A 20092-nucleotide genomic window follows, 5' to 3' on the forward strand; every position below is an offset into this window, starting at 1 on the left:
GTCTGTCTGATCCTTTTTATGTCGATGGATTTTCTTCCTGTGAGGTTACTTTTCACTTCTGTCATAAGGTCCGCAAATGATTTTTCCTTGTTTTTGCTGATAAGCACTACTCCACATTGTTCCCTGGGCTTGGTGTTAATGTTTGCCCACCCTCTTCTGGATTTTTTGCCTAGGAGCGTGATCGTCACACCCCTTCCTCTTGCTGCCCACTCCAGGATTCTCCTCGATGTCTCAACTCCTAGTGATGTTGGCGTGTGGATTCCCACTCTTTCTCTTCCTAGCTCCTCCATCTTCTGTACCAGTTTCCTGCATGTCTTGAGGAACTTCACCGACTCGAGTTCTTCCTTCTTGTTTGGGAGAAGTTTGAATCCATATTTCTCCTTGTCAATCCACGTTCCATCTACATGAGCAGACATCGTGACTCTCACAGTTCCCAGGCCTCCATCCTCATCTACCTCCGCTGGAACACCTGGTAGGTCAGGAAACATACCTTTCACCGTTTCCATGGCTTTTTTGTCCTCGTCGTTGTTGGTAACAAATACTGCCACGTCTGCTGCTATATCAGAGATGTCCCCCTCTTTCACTTCAGTTCTTTGGAAGACTTCCTCCGGCCAGTCCTCATTTAAGAACTCTGTTATTTCCTCGTACTCGCATATTGCCATTTTTTCCGTGATGGCGTCCACCCTCCTTTTAATGGCTTCTGGGTTCTCTAGGTCCACTTGAACACCCATTGTCGCCATTTTCTTGACTTTCAAGGGCTCCATGTTCGTCTGCACACCTCTGGATGTCGTGCAAACAGACTTCCTTGGAACCTCTTCTTTCTTCTTGCTTTCCTCCAGTTCCTCGGTATAATCGAACAACCGGTTTCTCAGGTTGTCGACCTCCTGCTTTATGGCAACCCTTGTATTTGGCACCTCAACCATGAGTTTTTCAAGGGCCGCTACACTATCCTGGAGGCGTTCCAACTTTGTTCTTGCATTACAGTTGGGTGTTTGCTCCTCTTCCTCCGATTCATCATCGGAACTGCTGTCAGAGCTGCTCGATTCCCCTTCTTCCCTTGCGTTTTCTTTCCTTTGACTCTTCGCTTTATTTTTTTCGTCCTTCTGTCTGTTCTCTTCTCCCTCTTTTTCTCTTCCTATTCTCTTTCTTTCTTCTTCTCTCTTGGTTTGCAGTTCCCCTCTTACTTCCCTTGTTTCCCGCTTACCTTCTCTTTCTTTTCCCTTGCTTCTGTTTGCGCTGGTTCTAGATCCGGGGTCTTCCTTTTCTTCCACTTCTCTTCTCCATCTTTTCTCCCCTTGATTCTCGTCATTCTCGCTGCTCTCTCTTCCGCCTTTTTTGTTTTTCTTTTTTTGTCCCATCTTCCTTCCCACGAGTTGGGTCGTGTTGATCTGTCCAGTGGGGCAGTGCGCCCTTGCCCCGCCAAGGCTGTTTTCCCCTCGGGTTCGCCATCTCCCTTAGGCATCGCTTGTAGCCCACTACGTTACCCCTGGGCCATGCACCCCTTCGGCACGATGGTGTTACACCTTGAGGTTGGGGTGGCGGTATACTAGGATGGTGCATAGCCGCAATCCCTATGCATATCCGTTTGTTTTCAGTGGTTTCCTCCACTGGTTTTTAAATTCGTGGAGGTTTTCTCATCGGGTATAGGTTTGGGTATCAGGACGTGTTTGATGGTAGGGGTGGGTGTCATATGATAGTTGGGGGGTAATAACTATCACACAGGGACAGGTTAGGAGCTGGGTTGAAGGACAGCGGTCAGCTGCTCCAATTTGTCGCCTTTTACGATGAGCAGGAGAAGCTGTGGAGGTATTCTACTTGAGAGGCCCGCCTCCACACGGGGAAAGCTGCCACCACCTGCCTCTTGGCAATTTAAACATTTAATTAATCAAAAAGCAATGTTTATTTGTCAAATATTTTTTTCCGTTTTCTGACAATATTAAAATTAATGTATTTTGAATTAAATAAATTCAATATATTCTTCTTTTTGTGTCAATTGTTTTAATTAATAAAACATTATTTTGGACACCCTGTATAAATAATTATATTAATATTTATATTACTGAACTTGAGCTTGCACACGACCCTATTCTCTTTTAAAAATCATCGATTAAGTCATCATGCCCAGATGGATGACCTCACTAGTATGATATATATATGCTAAAAAATCATAATTTAAAAATAAAATTTATTAAAAAATTAATAAACGACATTATTAAATTAATTTATTAATAAAGTTTATTAAAAATTAACAAACGAAACTAGTTTCTATCCTTGTGGGATCGGTACTCACCGGTGGGACCGCAGACGTTCCGATACAATTAGCGTCTCTTTGCAAAGACAATGACGTCGACTTTGCTAAGTGTCAAGACATTTACTCAACATACACACTACACATTACACTATGTACCCGATGGCCTAAATCCACTGTACCATGCCAATGGCCAACAAGTTGTCGAGGCATTAAACTAAATAAAAAAAAGAACGTGTGCGTACTTTGTACGCACGTAAGAAGTGATACTTCTATTATATGATTTCAACGAAATAAATATACTTTTATTTGTATTTTATTTTTACTTACATTCTATAAATATTATTCAGAAATGGATAATTAGAATTATATACGGGAAAAATTTAAGATATTCTAGTGAGCTGTTATATAACGAAAGTAAATTTTTAACTGTACGTAAATTATTCTGCTATAAAGCCCTTATACATATACATGAAAAAAAGATAATATTAAATTTTAACAGTCATGTCCATCAAACTAGGTATATAAAACATAATGCAATTCTACCAAAATGTAATAAATCCATCCTCCAAAGATATGTTGGTTACATAGGGCCCAAATTGTACAATTTACTACCGGATAATTTAAAACAATTTAAAAATTATAAAAAACATAGGTATAAATATGAAATTAAACAATGGATTGGGAGCAAATCAACAAAATTTTGCGAAGAACTTATTAATGGACAATTCTAATAAATAAACTTAAGTATGAAATAAATATCGAAAATAAAGTTTACATCTATAGAGATTTTTATTATCAACTGCAACATTCCTTGAATTGATGGACACATTTATATCACAAATTACATATAGTAAAATTAGTATATTTTTATTTTTTTCTTATTTAATGTTAGAGTTTTTAGTATTTTTATAAATTCCCATATAACTGTATACATTTATACAATTGTTAAATATTTTTTGTTTTTGTTTATATTGTAAGTTAATATATTATATTTTTAAGTCTCACGCACAAGGGGTGCTACTTTTGTATGTATATTTATAATATATATATATACAAGGTAGCTCAATTTCAGTGAGTTATTTATGTTTATTTAGGTAGTACTCATTATGCTTTTTATTTTTTGTAAATCTTTATTGTTATTCCTAAATAAATATTATTATTATTTAAATATTAAACCAATTTTAATACTTACTACTTACAAAAAAATTTTTATTAAAACAATATCACAAATTAAAAAAAAGAAGGAATATGAATTGTCCGGATTTGAACGCGGGACCTCTCGATCTCTAGTCGAATGCTCTACCAATAACCTACCACGGCTCTGTTTACATCACTTCTCGGACATAATTACAATCAGGGTGACAAATTAATCAAGTGAAGTGTAAAAATAAAAATGTTTTAACAATACATACTCCCGAGCAAGACAAATCCAAAGACACAAAAATTATAATAAATATATTTACTAAAAACACTAATATATTCTTTCCACACCTTTATTGCACTGATACATACATAACTTGAAAGATTTAGAGTATATATATTCTTTGGATTTAGCAACGAACTCCATACTGTCTGTGTGCGTATGCGCCCAGGATACTAAAAATTCACTCCCAATCGCGCCTAAAGAAGTATAACCTAAAAAAACAAATCTACCTGTCTCTGGATTTTTCTCCAAAGCGGCCTATTCTCGAAAAAATTAATTTATTCCATATTATCGAACCTCTCTGTATAGCAGGCTATTTTAATGAATGTTATTTGGATTCTGGTATATTTTCTATAAGTAGTTTAAAATTGTATCTTCTTCGCCAAAATCATTCACTAAAAATATTGTTAGGTTTTGTAGCTGCCTTATTTCTGCATTTTTTGCTTACATGCATGTATTTTATTTTGGCCTGATTGACTTTATGGTCACTATTTCTGCAGCTGGTTCTATTTGATTGAATGACTCAATCATTTCTCTTCTTGACCTTGCGATTATGTCAACAGCATCTGCAAATGCTAATATGTGCACACTTTTATTAAGTATTTTCCTCGATTATTGACTAAGTCTCTTGTTATTTTTTCGAGCATGATGTTGAAAAGATGCATGATAGGCGGTGTCTCTGACATAGTCCCTTTTTCACATCTATTATTTCCATTAATTCGTTTTGTAACCGTCGCCATTACAGAGCAATTTAAATTATTTGTTTTAGGAGAAAGCAAACCTAATTATTGAAGAAGAACTAAATAAATTGAGAATAAGGGACATCGATAGTAGGAATACGATAGAGGTCCTTCAAAGAAATTTCGACAGTGCGCAAACGCAATGTGTTCAGCTAATTGCTGAATTAGAAGCCTTAACAAACGAAATGAGACATTTAGAGGGTATGTTTTCAATAAAAATAGTTTATAATTCAAAATATACCTACTGTCACTTTTCCAGTTGACTTCATAAACACCATACTATTATTTTTACTACAAAAACGTTATTACGTAGGTCAAAATTTTTGACGTAAGAGAACTGTCAAAACATTAGAATGTGACTTTTCATTATTGCCGTGTTTATAATAAACATAGCAATAATGAAAAGTCACATTCTAATGTTTTGACAGTACTCTTACGTCAAAAATTTTTACCTACGTAATAACGTTTTTGTAGTAAAAATACTATATTCAATATCTGGCCATACTGTTGTACAGTATGTTTTCGTTTTACTATGATTGTGATCCTGAGTAGTGAAGGTAGTTGGGTTTCTTTAGAAAATCCTCACGAGTTTCGATCTTGAGATCCTTTCGGATGATTCATGGCTTGAGGAAAATGTAGATCTTCTTCTTGACGTGCCTATCCGTGACGAATGTTGGCGATTATTATGGCAATTTTTTTCTTATCTTCAGCAGCGCGGAAACGCTGGACAGATGTTGTGTTGAACCAGGTTCTAAGGTTCTTTAACCAGGATGTTCTTCTTCTTGGAACTCTCTTTCCAAATAATTTTCCTTGCAGAATGGCTTTTAAAAAGGCATATATGGCTTTATTTCGGATGTGTCCAAGTATTATAACTTTCGAGATTTAGGTTCTTCTTCATTCTTCTTAGGACTTCCTCATTTGTAACCTGGTCAGTCGACGGAATTTTTAAGTATTATCTGATATAGCCACATCTCAAATGCTTCCAATTTTCTGCACATATCTTCGTTCAAGGCCCATGATTTAACACCATAAAAAAGGACAGAGAAGGCGTAGCATCGCAACAATCTTACTTTTATGCCAAGAGAGAGGTTGTGGCTCTTTAAGAAGGCCCCCATCCGGTTGAATCTAGCTTTTCCGATGCGAGCTCTATCTCTTGTTTGTTGCTCCATTCTTCATTTATTATTGTGCCGAGGTAGTTGTACTGCTTTACTCTTTCTAGAGGGGTTTGGTTGACATAGAGTTGATCTTCTGTTTTCTTTTTCTTAGTCCCAAGAAGATGCTATTGTAATATGCTTCTTTTCATGAGCATTTTTCAGTGCGTCACAAATGATAGAAAAAAAGGTAAGTGTTTATTGCATTTATAAAATGGTATTTTCTTTGATTTGTATAGTCTTATAAATTGTTCAGATTATATTCGTAGATATATATTTCGCAAATTATTTAATTTTCGATTATAGCGCCATCTATTGACAACTAGAATAAATGTTATAAATGTCACCGATGAAATGTAATCACCGACGTGCGTTTTTTTCTGTCACATACAATTTAATGCGTTAGAAAGAAATCGAAAAACTGTGACGCACTGAAAGATCCTCATGAGAAAAAGCATACACAGGATGTTTGGTAAAGAATGGGCCGTAGCTTAACCTTAGATTCCCGAGGTTAATAGGTCCCGAGGATAGGTGGATTTAAGCTAACTTATCTTAGTACAAAAGTTGATAATAATCGAAATACAGGGTGTCAAAATTAAACTTTTATTTTATTTATTCTTGAATATTTCCTGACAGGCATAGGATAACAACACGAAATTTGGTAAGCGGGGGTTTTTTGGGATGAGAAATCTAAATTCGCCACCAAAAATGATGTATTACCCAGAGAGCGCCACATACGTCTTTCAGTGCCCATTTAATACGTTCAGTTTTTTTTATCCCCACTCTACATACTTTTTGAATCAAAATTTTTATTCTCTTAATATTTTTACTTAAAAAAGGTATACTACATTCATCTCCATAAACTCAACTGTTTTCGAAATAAGCGCATTTTAAATCTGCGATACAACATATTTTTGTGCATAATATTAGTTAGACCCGAAAAATAAACTTGAAACCATAATAATTGTGCCAGTTCTCATATTTATGTCATTGCATCGCAAATTCTATTTGAAGAAATTTGCGATACATTTTTGTAAATTTTTATGGTTTTAAGTTATTTTTCGAGTGTAACTACAATGATGAGATGAAAAAAATGATGTTGCCCCGCAGATTTAAAATGCGTTTATCTCAAAAACGGTTGAGTTTAACGAGATGAATGTAGTATACCTTTGTTAAGTAAAAATATTAAGAGAATAAAAGTTTTGATTCAAGAAGTATGTAGAGTGGGTAACAAAAAAATTGAACCTATGTATTTAATGAGCGATGAATGGCGTATGTTTCTCCCTCTGGGCAATACATAATTTTTGGTGGTGAATTTAGATTTCTCGTCCCAAAAACCCCAGCTTACCAAATTTTGTGTTACTATGCCATGCCTGTTAGGAAATACTCAAGAATAAATAAAATAAAAGTTTAACTTTGACACCCTGTATGTCGGTCATTATCAACTTTTGTATTAAGGTAAATTAGCTTAAATCGACCTATGATTAAATATTTAGATACGAAATAAACCACAATTAAATTGAAAAAACAATTTTATTAATGTTTCGACGCCCAAATCGGGTGTCGTTGTCAAAATACAAAATACTACTAAGTTAAACAAAAATGTTGTTGCTAAGTAAAAAAATTCTTCTAATAATTTATTTAATCTGACTCATTTATATTCGGACGTATTCATTTATATTCGGCAATTCGGACGTATATTATACATTTTAAAGTAGAAGACTTTATAATAAAATAAATTTAAATAGTTAATCATAAAAATGCCACAAGGAAATAGCTTCAGAACAACATAAATCGACCTATTTTAACCTCAGGAATCTGTGGTTAAGCTATGGTCCATTCTTTACCAAACACCCTGTATGTATTATTAATACATACAGTCTGTTCCAACGAAAATTTGACACCCCCCGGAAACTCAGAAACCAGCAGCTTCTTCAAAATTTATTCATACTGCATACTGCTGCAAAATTCATACCCTCAAATGTAACCCCCTACTGCCCCGAGTTGACCCCCACCTTTTTTTTAAATAGCAAGTGTGGTCGAGTGGCACATCATTTGAAAGGTTATTTTTTTCTCTAAACGACGCTCTATTTTTTTTTAATTTACGTAATAAGTTTGAACATAATTTTGGACTTAACAAATCTATTATAAATTAGTTAAATCAAAAATTATCTTTAAAGTTATTCCGCAAATTAAAAAAAAATTAGAGGGTTATGTAGAGAAAAAAAATACCTTTCAAATGATGTGCCACTCGACCACACTTGCTATTGGCGGTTGATACGGGGCAGGGAAAGGGGGACGAATTTTGCATAAAAATTCGTCCCTCTTTCAATGCAAATTGACATGTTTTTTTAAATTCTGAAGAAACTCTTGGTTTCTGAGTTACTGGGGGTTTTTTGGGATGAGAAATCTAAATTCGCCACCAAAAATGATGTATTATCCAGAGGGCGCCACATACGTCTTTCAGTGCCCATTAACACGTTCAGTTTTTTTATCCCCTGGATACGTTCAGTTTTATACATTCAATTTTCTTTGGAACACTCTGTATATATTATATTATACATACTTTATTATTCTACACTGTGAAAATTTCTATAGTAATTTTTTCATCTTTTTGTTTAAATTTTATCATTAATAGCGATTTTTTAGGAAGAGTACAGAATATGTATGAAAGTTCCCCTAGAAGCGAGCGTCTATCATATGTAAGTACCTACCTACCTTAAGCCTGTTTGAGACCAAGCAGTTTAGTTAATTTAACCATTGATGTATATGTTACAGTTCAAGTTGATTATCCAGTTGGAGTTGACTTCAACTAGTTGGAGTCAACTCTAACGGCTGGTTTCAGTAAAAGTTGATTTTTACTTACTCAACTTACTCAAAAAGAGGTCCTTATAACAAATCTACTGGGTGCCAGGCAGTACCTTGATCGATAAATTGTTTTTTAAACAATTTTTTTAGACAAATTCACAAAAATAATTTTTTCACTTCGAACAATTTTTTTTAGATCATTTGGGTTATTCTGAGCAAAAAAAAGGTATTTTGTGATTTTTCTCTAAAATTGATTGTTGTCGAGTTATACGCGATTTAAAATTTGATAAATGCGAAAATAGCCATTTTCAAGGCTTAATAACTCGGTTAAAATCCATTATTATGAAAGTCAGAAAGTGACCAAATCAAAGTTTATAGCCCCCTCTACAAGATCCAGCAGAAATTTTGTCACTATTTTATTACTAAGCTTTATCTTTAATTATTAACAATGAGCGCTAAGTGCGTATTAGGCGGCCGTCAATGGTGAGTGCTAAAGAGATGCACCATTCCAGCCATCCAATGGTGAATCTCACTCACACTCACATTGACGGCGCCTCAATACACGGTTAGCGCTCATTGTTGATAATTAAAAATAATATCTTATTAATGAAATAATGACAAAAATTTCTTCAGGATCTTATAGAGGTAGCTTTAATCTTTGATTTTTTTAGTTTCTGACTTTCATAATATATAATATCGGATAGCATTTTTGCCTTTCGGACAGTTCCGGCGCCAATTACATCTTTAACCCTGTTTCAAGTAACTAGTGTCGATGTACACTAGCCCAGGGGGACCGACTGCTTAACGTGCTCTCCGAGACACGGTGAGACGGCTCGTGTCATTATTGAAAATGAAAATGGTTTGTCTTTAGCAGGGCTCGAACCCACGTGCACTGGCGTATGAGGCCAGCAATTATGCCGTTACTCCACGACCGCCCGCTCGACTTTCACAATAATAATTATCTTTAACCGAGTTATTAAACCTTGAAAATGGTTATTTTGGCGTTTTTCAAATTGTAAGTCGCTAATAACTCGACAACAGTCAATTTTAGAGAAAAAAGGCCCAACGGATCTAAAAAAAATTTGTACGAAGGGAAAAAACTATGTATTTTTGCGAATTTGTTTAAAATCATTGTTTATCGCCAAACTTCACTAAAATCATTCATTATTGTACTCATTTGCCCTCATTTTCGGCAGTAAAGTTACACTTAGTTGTATTGAAAGAAGAATGTTACTTTACCTGCCGCGATAATTAATCAAATTAACCGAGATTGAATGTAAGTGGTCAATGGCAGCAATCGATTATTTATTTGAGTGAAATTAAAATGTATTTACTTTAATTATTAAAAATATTGTACAAAATTTATCTCATTATTAATAAAATTTATGTCAAAAAGTAAAATTCTGTAGTGTTCCGCAATTATATTCATACAAAATCAATCAAAACTTTACAGATTTAGTAATTAGGTAGGTATACAATGTTGATAACTATCGATTAAACATCAAAACCGGCCATAATGCAAAAGTCATCTGTCATTACTGTCATACGAATTTTTTATTTCGTCTAAAATTAAAAAAATTTCCTCAAAGTTGTAAGTAAGTGTTAATGTTTTTTATGATTAACGATACAATTTTGTACGCACCACCTCAATACTCTTTATCGAACGCGTCTGTTCCTCTGCTCGTAATATCAGACTCGTTCGATAAAGAGTCACTTTACTGACTGACTTTACTGAAATTGGTTAAACAATTTTTCGACCGCGGTACCGCGTGACACCCTGTGTATTTGTTATAAGGATTGTTATACGGATGTATTTCTTTGAGTAAGTTTGTGCAAAAAATCGAATCAGAATAATTTACCTAACGGGGGCGACGTTACAGACTATACTAATAAGTAGTTGAAACGGTCAAAACAAAGAAACGCACACTCATCAAAAATGCACTTGAGATTCTCGTATAATCAACATTTACTGAATCGATCCAGGAAGAGTCAACTCCAACTAGTAAAAGTTGATTTAAATTTTTAAAATCAACTTTTACTTTTCGTTTCAGTTGGAGTTGACTCCAACTAGTTGGAGTCAACTCTAACTGAGAATCAACTTGAACTGTAACATATATAATATATAGTGTGGAAACCACTTAGGGAATAAAATTGTTTCTGTCCTTGTTTAAACAAAAAATATAAAACACGCTGACACCAGTCGATTTTTATATTAAATATAAAAATATGCTTTTTAAACAGAAATTTAAATGTATGCAAGCCTAGCATAGTCCATAAGCTTTTTTTAATGGAACATCCTATATATATATATTTATTTTTAAAAACTATTTAACAACCTAATCTCAACGGACTAGGACTAGATCATGTAGATCACGTATTATGAACAATATAGGGTGAAATTTTGAAATTATAAAGTTTAGAAACCTATTATGGAATAAAATTGTTTGTGTCATGTTAGAAAATTTAAAAAATGCTAAAATAAGTCAACCTTTAACTTATAATGTGCATTTTTAAAACATAAATTTAATTATACAGGGTGATTAACGGTAGTCTAGCAGAGACAATTATCTTTATTTTTAATGAAACACCATGTATATTTTCATGTTTTAAAAGCTACTTAACAACCTCATCTCAAAAAATGTATATTATGTAGGGTCTATTATGACTATAATACAAGGTGAAATATTGAATTTTATAATTTATTACACTTTAAATAATGGTATTTTTTTTTAATTAGCTAAACACAGACATCAATTTTCTAAACTAAGTGTCAATATATTGGGTTTTAGTTCTGGTGATATTCTATTCTAACTTTTTGTGTTAGCAAGTAAATTACACAATATCTTTTAATTACTATTTTGTATTAATGACACATGATTTATATATAATTTTTATTTATGATGTAATTTGTAAGCGGTTTTTATAATTTTCACAAGAGAAACAAAACTTCCATGCTTTGAATTCTTAAGCAACTGGTTGAATCTATTATATTTTACATTTCATTTTGTTTTATTTTACAGGGCAAAAACAGTGTAGAGCAACAAATAGAAAAACTAAGGAAAATGTTGCTAGATAAAAAAGTCCATATCGACACTTTAAACGTTAAACTTAGGTAAGTGATTTTGGAATAATATAAAATTAAATACATGTAAACAACGATTTTACTGCGAATAAATTGTAGTATATCTAAGCTTAACACTTTCGGTGCACATCTTGAACAAACGCCACTTGGCTGGTACCACGTACTTTAATACTATGGTTTGTTTTTTAACCAAGAGGAGTGATTCAAATTTACCACGCTGTATTGCTGGTTTGTAATTGGTCTAACCGCAGGCAAGTTTACTCCACTGTTATAAAATTTTGATACTAATGACATTTATCAAATTTTGACACTAGTGACATTTCATAGGTTTATTAAGTTATATCGGCGATCTTTTTGTTTTCTGTGGTATTCCTTTAATTTTTAGATTGTTAGTATGATTTTATATAAAAAGCAGTTATTTTTGGAACTCTTTAGCGACGGCGACGTATTAATTTAATATAATATTTATGACCCGTGTTGAGCTGCCCCCCCCCCCACTTGCAAAAATCAAAAAAAACAAATAGCCCTGATTTATGAGCTATTTATGAGCTTTCATATTCCGCAAACTAAAAATTTTGAGCTCGTTCCACTGAGCAGGAATTTAATACTTAGGGGGGGCTGAGTCAGCCCCCCCCCACTACTTAAAATAGGAATATTGAATCGGTTTGTGCGGCAGAATTACGAGCTATTTATGAGCTCTTGAAATTATATAGTTTCGATTTTTGAGCTCATCCCCTTCACCCCCAAACAACCCTTTAATTGATTTAACTTAAGAGAAAAAAGCTGAGAAAACTTCAAATATACCGTATTGCGGATATAATTCCTATAGCTTATATACTCTAAGAATAAACTATTAAATCACGTGCATTTCGATTATTGAGCTACAACCCCTTCGCAAGAAAACCACCCTATCTTCCCGGCTTAAGAGAAAGTTGTACTTAAATGCATTAAATTAATTATTTGGCGACTACATATCATTTAATAATTTATAAGCTTCCAAATTACGCGCATTTAGATCAGTAAATTGCAATTTATTTTGTATAGTGCAGTCACTGAAGGTAAAAATCAACGATTACTTTCAATTTCGGTGAACCTTCATCGATTTTCACGAAAATTGGTCAGTGGTTAGAGGATACGTCAAGAAACAAAGGTGACATGGTACCACCTTGCGCCTTTACCCTGAGTGTGGATACCGCCCCTTCTCGGGGGTGAAAATTATTTTATAAAAAATAACTGCACAAATCAATAAAAGAACAAATTAAAAGCAAAATTTATTATATAAAGTTATTAAAATAAGTCAATATTTTTAAGTTATTAAAGATCAAAGATTTTAATTATTCGTGAAAAAAAATGCATGTTTTGAAGCGGTTTTTCGTAAATCACTGAAAAACTGTAAGTTTTTACAAAAAAGTTAATAGTAGTTTAATTCGTATAGCTTATATTCTAAGAATAAACTCTTAAATCACGCTCCTTTCGATTATAGAGCTACAACCCCTTCGCAAGAAAACCATCCCATATTCCCGGCTTAAGAGAGAGTTGTACTTAAAATAATGTAAATTAATTATTTGGCTACTACATATCGTTTAATAATTTATGAGCTCGCAAAATATACGCATTTCAATTATTGAATTGCCATTTTCTTTCTATAGTGCAGTCACTGAAGGTAAAAATCAACTATGACCTTCGATTTCGGTAAATCTCCATTTATTTTCACGAATTGACAGTAAAAACTGGCGGTTTTAGCCTGGGGTATATGTCACCTCTTCTCGGGGGTGAAAACTACTTTATTAAAAATAACCCCACAAATCGAGAGAGGGACAAATTGTAAGCAAAATTTGTTATATAATGTGATTAAAATAAATCAATACTTTTTGAGTTATTAAAGATCAAATATTTTAATTTTTGTGAAATAAAATGCATGCTTTAAAGCGATTTTTCATAAATAACTCAAAAACTGTAAGTTTTTACAAAAAAGTTTTCATCACTAAAATTGAAGCTAATAAAAAATATAATAAATTGCTTACTTGAAAAACCCTTTAATGTCAATTTAAAGTAAGTTATTGGTAATTAAATGTATATTTTTTCTGCGACTGTTCAAATCTAAGGATTCAAGCTTAAATAACGGGAAAGAGATGCATTTTATAACACTTAGGTACTAAATACTTGTCAAAGTACTTAGAAATACCTATCAAAAATGAGCTCCAGAAAAAGTTGATATCATCAAAATACGCTCACCAATTTTCGTGAAAATGAATGGAGATTTACCGAAATCGAAGGTCATAGTTGATTTTTACCTTCAGTGACTGCACTATAGAAAGAAAATGGCAATTCAATAATTGAGATGCGTATATTTTGCGAGCTCATAAATTATTAAACGATATCTAGTCGCCAAATAATTAATTTAAATTATTTTAAGTACAACTCTCTCTTGAGCCGGGAATATGGGATGGTTTTCTTGCGAAGGGGTTGTAGCTCAATAATCGAAAGGCGCGTGATTTAAGAGTTTATTTTTAGAAAGCTATATGAATAAAACTACTATTAACTTTTTTGTAAAAACTTACAGTTTTTCAGTGATTTACGAAAAACCGCTTCAAAACATGCATTTTTTTCACGAATAATTAAAATTTTTGATCTTTAATAACTTAAAAAGTATTGACTTATTTTAATAACTTTATATAATACATTTTGCTTATAATTTGTTCTTTTATAGATTTTTGCAGTTATTCTTTATAAAATAACTTTCACTCCCGAGAAGGGGCGGTATCCACCCTCAGAGTAAAGGCGCAAGGTGGTACCATGTCACCTTTGTTTCTTGAGGTATCCTCTAACCACTGACCAATTTTCGTGAAAATCGATGAAGGTTCACCGAAATTGAAGGTAATTGTTGATTTTTTACTTTCAGTGACTGCACTATACAAAATAAATTGCAATTTACTGATTTAAATGCGCGTAATTTGGAAGCTTATAAATTATTAAATGATATGTAGTCGCCAAATAATTAATTTAATGCATTTTAAGTACAACTTTCTCTTAAGCCAGGAAGATAGGGTGGTTTTCTTGCGAAGGGGTTGTATCTCAATAATCGAAATGCACGTGATTTAATAGTTTATTCTTAGAGTATATACGCTATAGGAATTATATCCGCAATACGATATATTTTAAGTTTTCTCAGCATTTCATCAGGTACTAAATACTTGTCAAAGTACTTAGAAATACCTATCAAAAATGAGCTCCACAAAAAGTTGATAGCATCAAAATCCGCTCACCAATTTTCGTGAAAATGAATAGAGATTTACCGAAATTGAAGGTCGTAGTTGATTTTTACCTTCAGTGACTGCACTATAGAAAGAAACTGGCAATTCAATAATTGAGATGCGTATATTTTGCGAGCTCATAAATTATTAAACGATATCTAGTCGAAAAATAATTAATTTAAATTATTTTAAGTACAACTCTCTCTTAAGCCGGGAATATGGGATGGTTTTCTTGCGAAGGGGTTGTAGCTCAATAATAGAAAGGCGTGTGATTTAAGAGTTTATTCTTAGAATATAAGCTATACCAATTAAACTACTATTAACTTTTTTGTAAAAACTTACAGTTTTTCAGTGATTTACGATTTACGAAAAACCGCTGCAAAACATGCATTTTTTTCACGAATAATTAAAATTTTTTATCTTTAATAACTTAAAGAAAGTATTGACTTAATTTAATAACTTTATATAATAAATTTTGCTTATAATTTGTTCTTTTATAGATTTGTGCAGTTATTTTTTATAAAATAATTTTCACCCCCGAGAAGGGGCAGTATCCACCCTCAGGGTAAAGGCGCAAGGTGGTACCATGCCACCTTTGTTTCTTGAGGTATCCTCTAACCACTGACCAATTTTCGTGAAAATCGATGTGTTCACCGAAATTGAAGGTAATCGTTGATTTTTACCTTCAGTGACTGCACTATAAAAAAAAATTGCTGACTCAGCCCCCCCACTAAAGTATTAAATTCCTGCTCAGTGGAACGAGCTCAAAATTTTTAGTTTGCGGAATATGAAAGCTCATAAATAGCTTATAAATCAGGGATATTTGTTTTTTAATTTTTGCAAGTGGGGGGGGGGGGGGGGCAGCTCAACACGGGTATATTTATGGATTACCGTTGAGGGCCGACTAGGTCAACCAAAAAAAGAAGATGTATTTGGTTATTATTCTAGTGACTTTCTTGGGTGTGAATCTGTCTTTTTAGTTTACTCCTCCTGGTTAAAAAATAAACTATAATAACGGTTTATTTAGTAACGCACTACTACCGTCGACACTCGTGCGTCGTCGGCACCACGCACCACGTGGCTGGTAAGTACCAAGTACTTAAGAGGCAACAGTAGCGATCAACAGGTAGCAACAAACGCGGTCTGAGATTGCGGCTGTAATTTTGAATATTTTGTCGAGATATTTGGCACACATATTCGTAATATAGTAAAGAATGGCGGTACAGAGCCCAATTTGAGAAATATATCAGTATGTGGAAATTACTCTGTAATTAAATACAATATTAAAACAAGAATGTGTGTGTGTACTTTGTACGCACGTAAGAATTTATACTTCTATTATATGATTATATGATTATAAACGAAATTAATATACTTTTTATTTATATTTTATTTAAATATTAAACTAATTTATACTTACTACTTCTCAAACATTTTTATTAAAACAGTGCCAAAAATTAAAATAATAAAAGAATAAAACACACACAAACACAGTAAAAATGCCACAAATGATTTCTGAACATTAATTGTCGGAAAAATTTTTAACTAAATACGTATTTTCTGAAAATAAAATTATATAATAAATATACTTACAATCATAAAATGTATAAAAAAAAATAAAAAAATAAAAGTTTCTATTGGGATTCGAACCAACTTACCACGCGGCTGGTATTTGCGTTGTATTGGGGTTCCCTCGCATTAAAAGCTTCGCCACAGAGACAGTTTGTCATTATGTGCGAAGATCGACTAACTAAACGGATTAAACTTTTGACATTTTTAACTTATGTAAATCAAATTATTTTGATTTTGAATTGAAATGATTTAGAATTGAAAAAATACAACAAAACATAGAGTAAGAAAACAATATATTAGGTGAATATTGATAGAAATTTTGATGGTAATCAAATTATGTAAATAAAAGTATTACATACTACTTATGTATTTTGGTAGGTTCAAATAGGTAGGTATCGGAGCCCGTATAACGACTAATAAATTTCGCAATCACTTGCATCGTGCAAAGTGGCTATGTTCAAATATCATAACAAAATTTGATCAACTATTTATAAAACACTTACCAGTGTAAGATTCTTTAGCTTTGAATAAGCGAGATCTGCGGCACTCATACTAGTCACAGTTTGATGGGCTTTCACATTGGCATGCAACAATCATCTCTTCTATGTAAATAAGTCCAAAAATATAATATGAAAACTATTTAAAAAGGCAGTATAACCATTAACTAACTTTTTGTTTGTTGTTTCTCTTCCTACAAATTTTAAAACGCAACAAACATACATTATAACCAAACCACAGTCCCACAGCTGTGCCACAGCTGCCATATTGGATAATTTTTGTCATGTCATTTGAACATCAGATCAGAACAAAGTTATAATGCGCATGCGCCCGGTCGCTAGGTTTTACCACATAAAAATGCACCGTCATTACGCCCGTAAAGAAGTATAACTTCAAAAAACGAGCCTGTACCGTCATTAAGAACAACAAAAAATACACTTTATTCAAATAAACTTTTTTATCCCATGCCTAGATTTTGTGTCATTTTGGACCTACTAAAATTTTTTATTTCTAACAAGAAATCGAACATATAACATAACTAATTAGGCAATATAGAGAAATTGTCACTGTCAATTTGACAAACCTGCGTCAGATTTTCTCTTATATGTTCTGTTATCTTTATCGATATCTGTTCAGTGCAGTAGTATATTACTTTAAGAATTCGTTATTGTTGTTTCATAGGAAAGTAGTGTTTATTTATAGTTAATTTATTATATTTTTGTGTAATAGAACTAAGCTGTTGGCCTATTTGAAAAAAAAAAAATAGATTACATATTGTTAATTATTGTGAGTTTTAGTTATATGTAGGTAGGTAAGTATTGTAGCGTGACTAGTGTAATTACTTCTAATTACAATAAAACTAGCGGTTCGTAATTTATATACGACTTTATTTATATAAGTTACAGACGAATTTATCTTATACACTAAACTTATTCACAAAATATGCCCGTATTTATACCCAGTTGTTATTCTGGAACAATCGACTCCCATCTCGAGCTATCGGCTTGTTCCGCCTACGTGACGTACCTTCCAGAATTCTCCGGCGAGGCCTAGCACATCCGATTACGTCATTCTCGAGGTGTTTACTGTTATACGGGGATCGGCCAAGATTTCTCTTCCGCTACACTGCTCCCCTCTTAAGATCTGAGCGTCTCGATCAGCAACTCTAAATGAAGGCCCAGGATGGCGGAATCTACACGACTCTCCAGCTCTGCATACACCCTTCAAGAAGAAATAACAGTCTACTGTCTTTGAAGGGTACGACATCTTCGGGTTCATGCAACACACAGTGATTTGTACGCCAGTTTCTCTGAAGACCACTTCAAGCATGCTTCTCACAATCTTCCAATCCAGATTTTCTACTGCATGGCCTATTTTTGGTAAAGCCAATTTTTTGATGTCATAATTACACACGATTTTCTTCAAATTAGTTAGAGCACGCCATATGTTCTCGTAGCTTGGCGTGTCCGTATAAGACTTTCTGGTCACCATATACAGCAAAGATCGAGGACCATCTTCCAATCGCAGTACTCTTCCAATTTTAGGCTGCTGATTTCTTAACTCGTCCAGGCTGCCGAACTTTCTATTGAATACGGACGATATTCCTTTAGTCATCTCGAGGTCTTGGGCAACACAGTGGGCCAGAGAGACGTTTTCTGGAACACCAAACAGATCTTGCTGAACTTCTGTGGTCACGCCGAATCTAGCACTCTTTCTCGCTGCGTAATTTGACATAAATTGATTAAAACTTGGCTGTGCGACATCTTTCATCTCCTGTTGGAGGACTCGTGCTTCTTCTGTTTCATTTGAGCCAGCATATGGTGCAAGACGATTTATGTGAATAACTTTTGGTTTACCGGTTGGCAACTTCTTAATTCTATATATTACGTCATTTATTTTCTTCTTAACTTCATATGGACCTTCCCATTGTCTTTGCAGTTTAGGACATAAGCCTCGACGACGTTGCGGATTATAAAGCCAGACAAGATCACCTACTTCGAAGCTTTCATTCTTGCATCGAGAATCATATTGATCTTTCATTCTGTCACTGGCTATCTGGATGTGTTGTCGGGCAAGTTCATGAATGTTGTTCATTCGTAATTTCAGGCGGTCAACGTAGTCTTCGCCTGCAACATGTTCCTCGGAAGGTCCGCAGCCAAACTCTAGGTCGCAGGGCAACCGAACTTCACGACCCAACATCAGGCAGGTTGGTGTTTGACCTGTAGTTTCATTTACGGCCGAGCGGTAGGCCATCAGGAATAAATGAATGTGTTGGTCCCAATCTCGCTGATTTTCAGATACAACTTTGGACAAGTGTTTACCCATCGTTCGGTTCATCCTCTCGACCATCCCATCTGATTGAGGATGCAGGGGTGTTGTTCTGGTCTTATTGACACCAATCAATTTACAAACGTTTTGGAAAAGAGCTGACTCAAAGTTTCGCCCTTGGTCGGAGTGGATCTCCAAGGGAACACCAAATCGGCTGAAGAATTCTTTAACAAGTACCTCTGCAACGGTAGCAGCTTCTTGATTTGGTAATGCATAGGCCTCGGTCCATTTTGTAAAATAATCCATGGCTACCAGGATGTATTTATTTCCAGCATCAGTTTCTGGAAATGGACCTGCAATGTCGATTGCTACTCTTTCCATAGGACTGCCAACATTGTACTGTCTCATGGGTGCTCTCTTTTTACCAACTGGACCATTACCGGATGCACACAGTTCACATTTCTGGCACCATCTTCTTACATCATCTTTACAGTTCACCCAATAGATCCGTTCTCGAACCTTTTGCAGAGTCTTCGTAATACCAAAGTGTCCACCTGATGTACCGTCATGCAACTGACGCAATACTTCTGACACTTTACTTTTAGGTACAATCAACTGAAGCTTAGATTCTGTACCATCATCGTTCTCAAAGGTTCTGTACAGAAGATCATCTTTTAGTATCAGGCAATTCCATTGGCTCCAGTAGGCCTTGACTTCCGGACTACATGCACTAATGTTTTGCCAACTAGGTCTCTCACCTCGACGCATCCAATCCAATACTCTTTTTATACACGGATCGTCTTCTTGGGCTTCTTGTAACTGTTGTGGCTGCCATTGCTCATTAACGACGGTAGTTCGTCTCACAGGGCAAAGCTGTTCATCTACTTTAAGCCGGTGATTACAACTTTCACTGCATGGCCGTATCGAGGAAGCATCTGTATTTGAACCAACTCTTCCAGCCCTCTTCATGCGTCTCTTCGGCATCGTGTCACGAATCACCCTCCGTACCATTTCCACCAAACGTTCATCTTTTCTCTTATCGCCT

The 20092-nt window shown here is 34.2% G+C and overlaps 1 protein-coding gene across 4 annotated transcripts in view; it reads left to right on the forward strand.

Moving 5' to 3' along the window:
• LOC114326972 (putative autophagy-related protein 11) overlaps positions 1 to 20092 on the forward strand; it is a 105354-nt gene that overhangs the window by 37945 nt on the left and 47317 nt on the right. For all 4 annotated transcript variants that reach the window (XM_050657001.1, XM_050656989.1, XM_050656995.1 and 1 more), the window contains 3 exons: positions 4444 to 4615; positions 8215 to 8267; positions 11394 to 11485. In XM_050657001.1, coding sequence (XP_050512958.1) covers positions 4444 to 4615; positions 8215 to 8267; positions 11394 to 11485 — 317 coding nt within the window. The remainder of the gene's footprint in view (positions 1 to 4443; positions 4616 to 8214; positions 8268 to 11393; positions 11486 to 20092) is intronic.

This window comes from Diabrotica virgifera, chromosome 1 (assembly GCF_917563875.1).
Source record: "Diabrotica virgifera virgifera chromosome 1, PGI_DIABVI_V3a".
NCBI lineage: Eukaryota > Metazoa > Arthropoda > Insecta > Coleoptera > Chrysomelidae > Diabrotica > Diabrotica virgifera.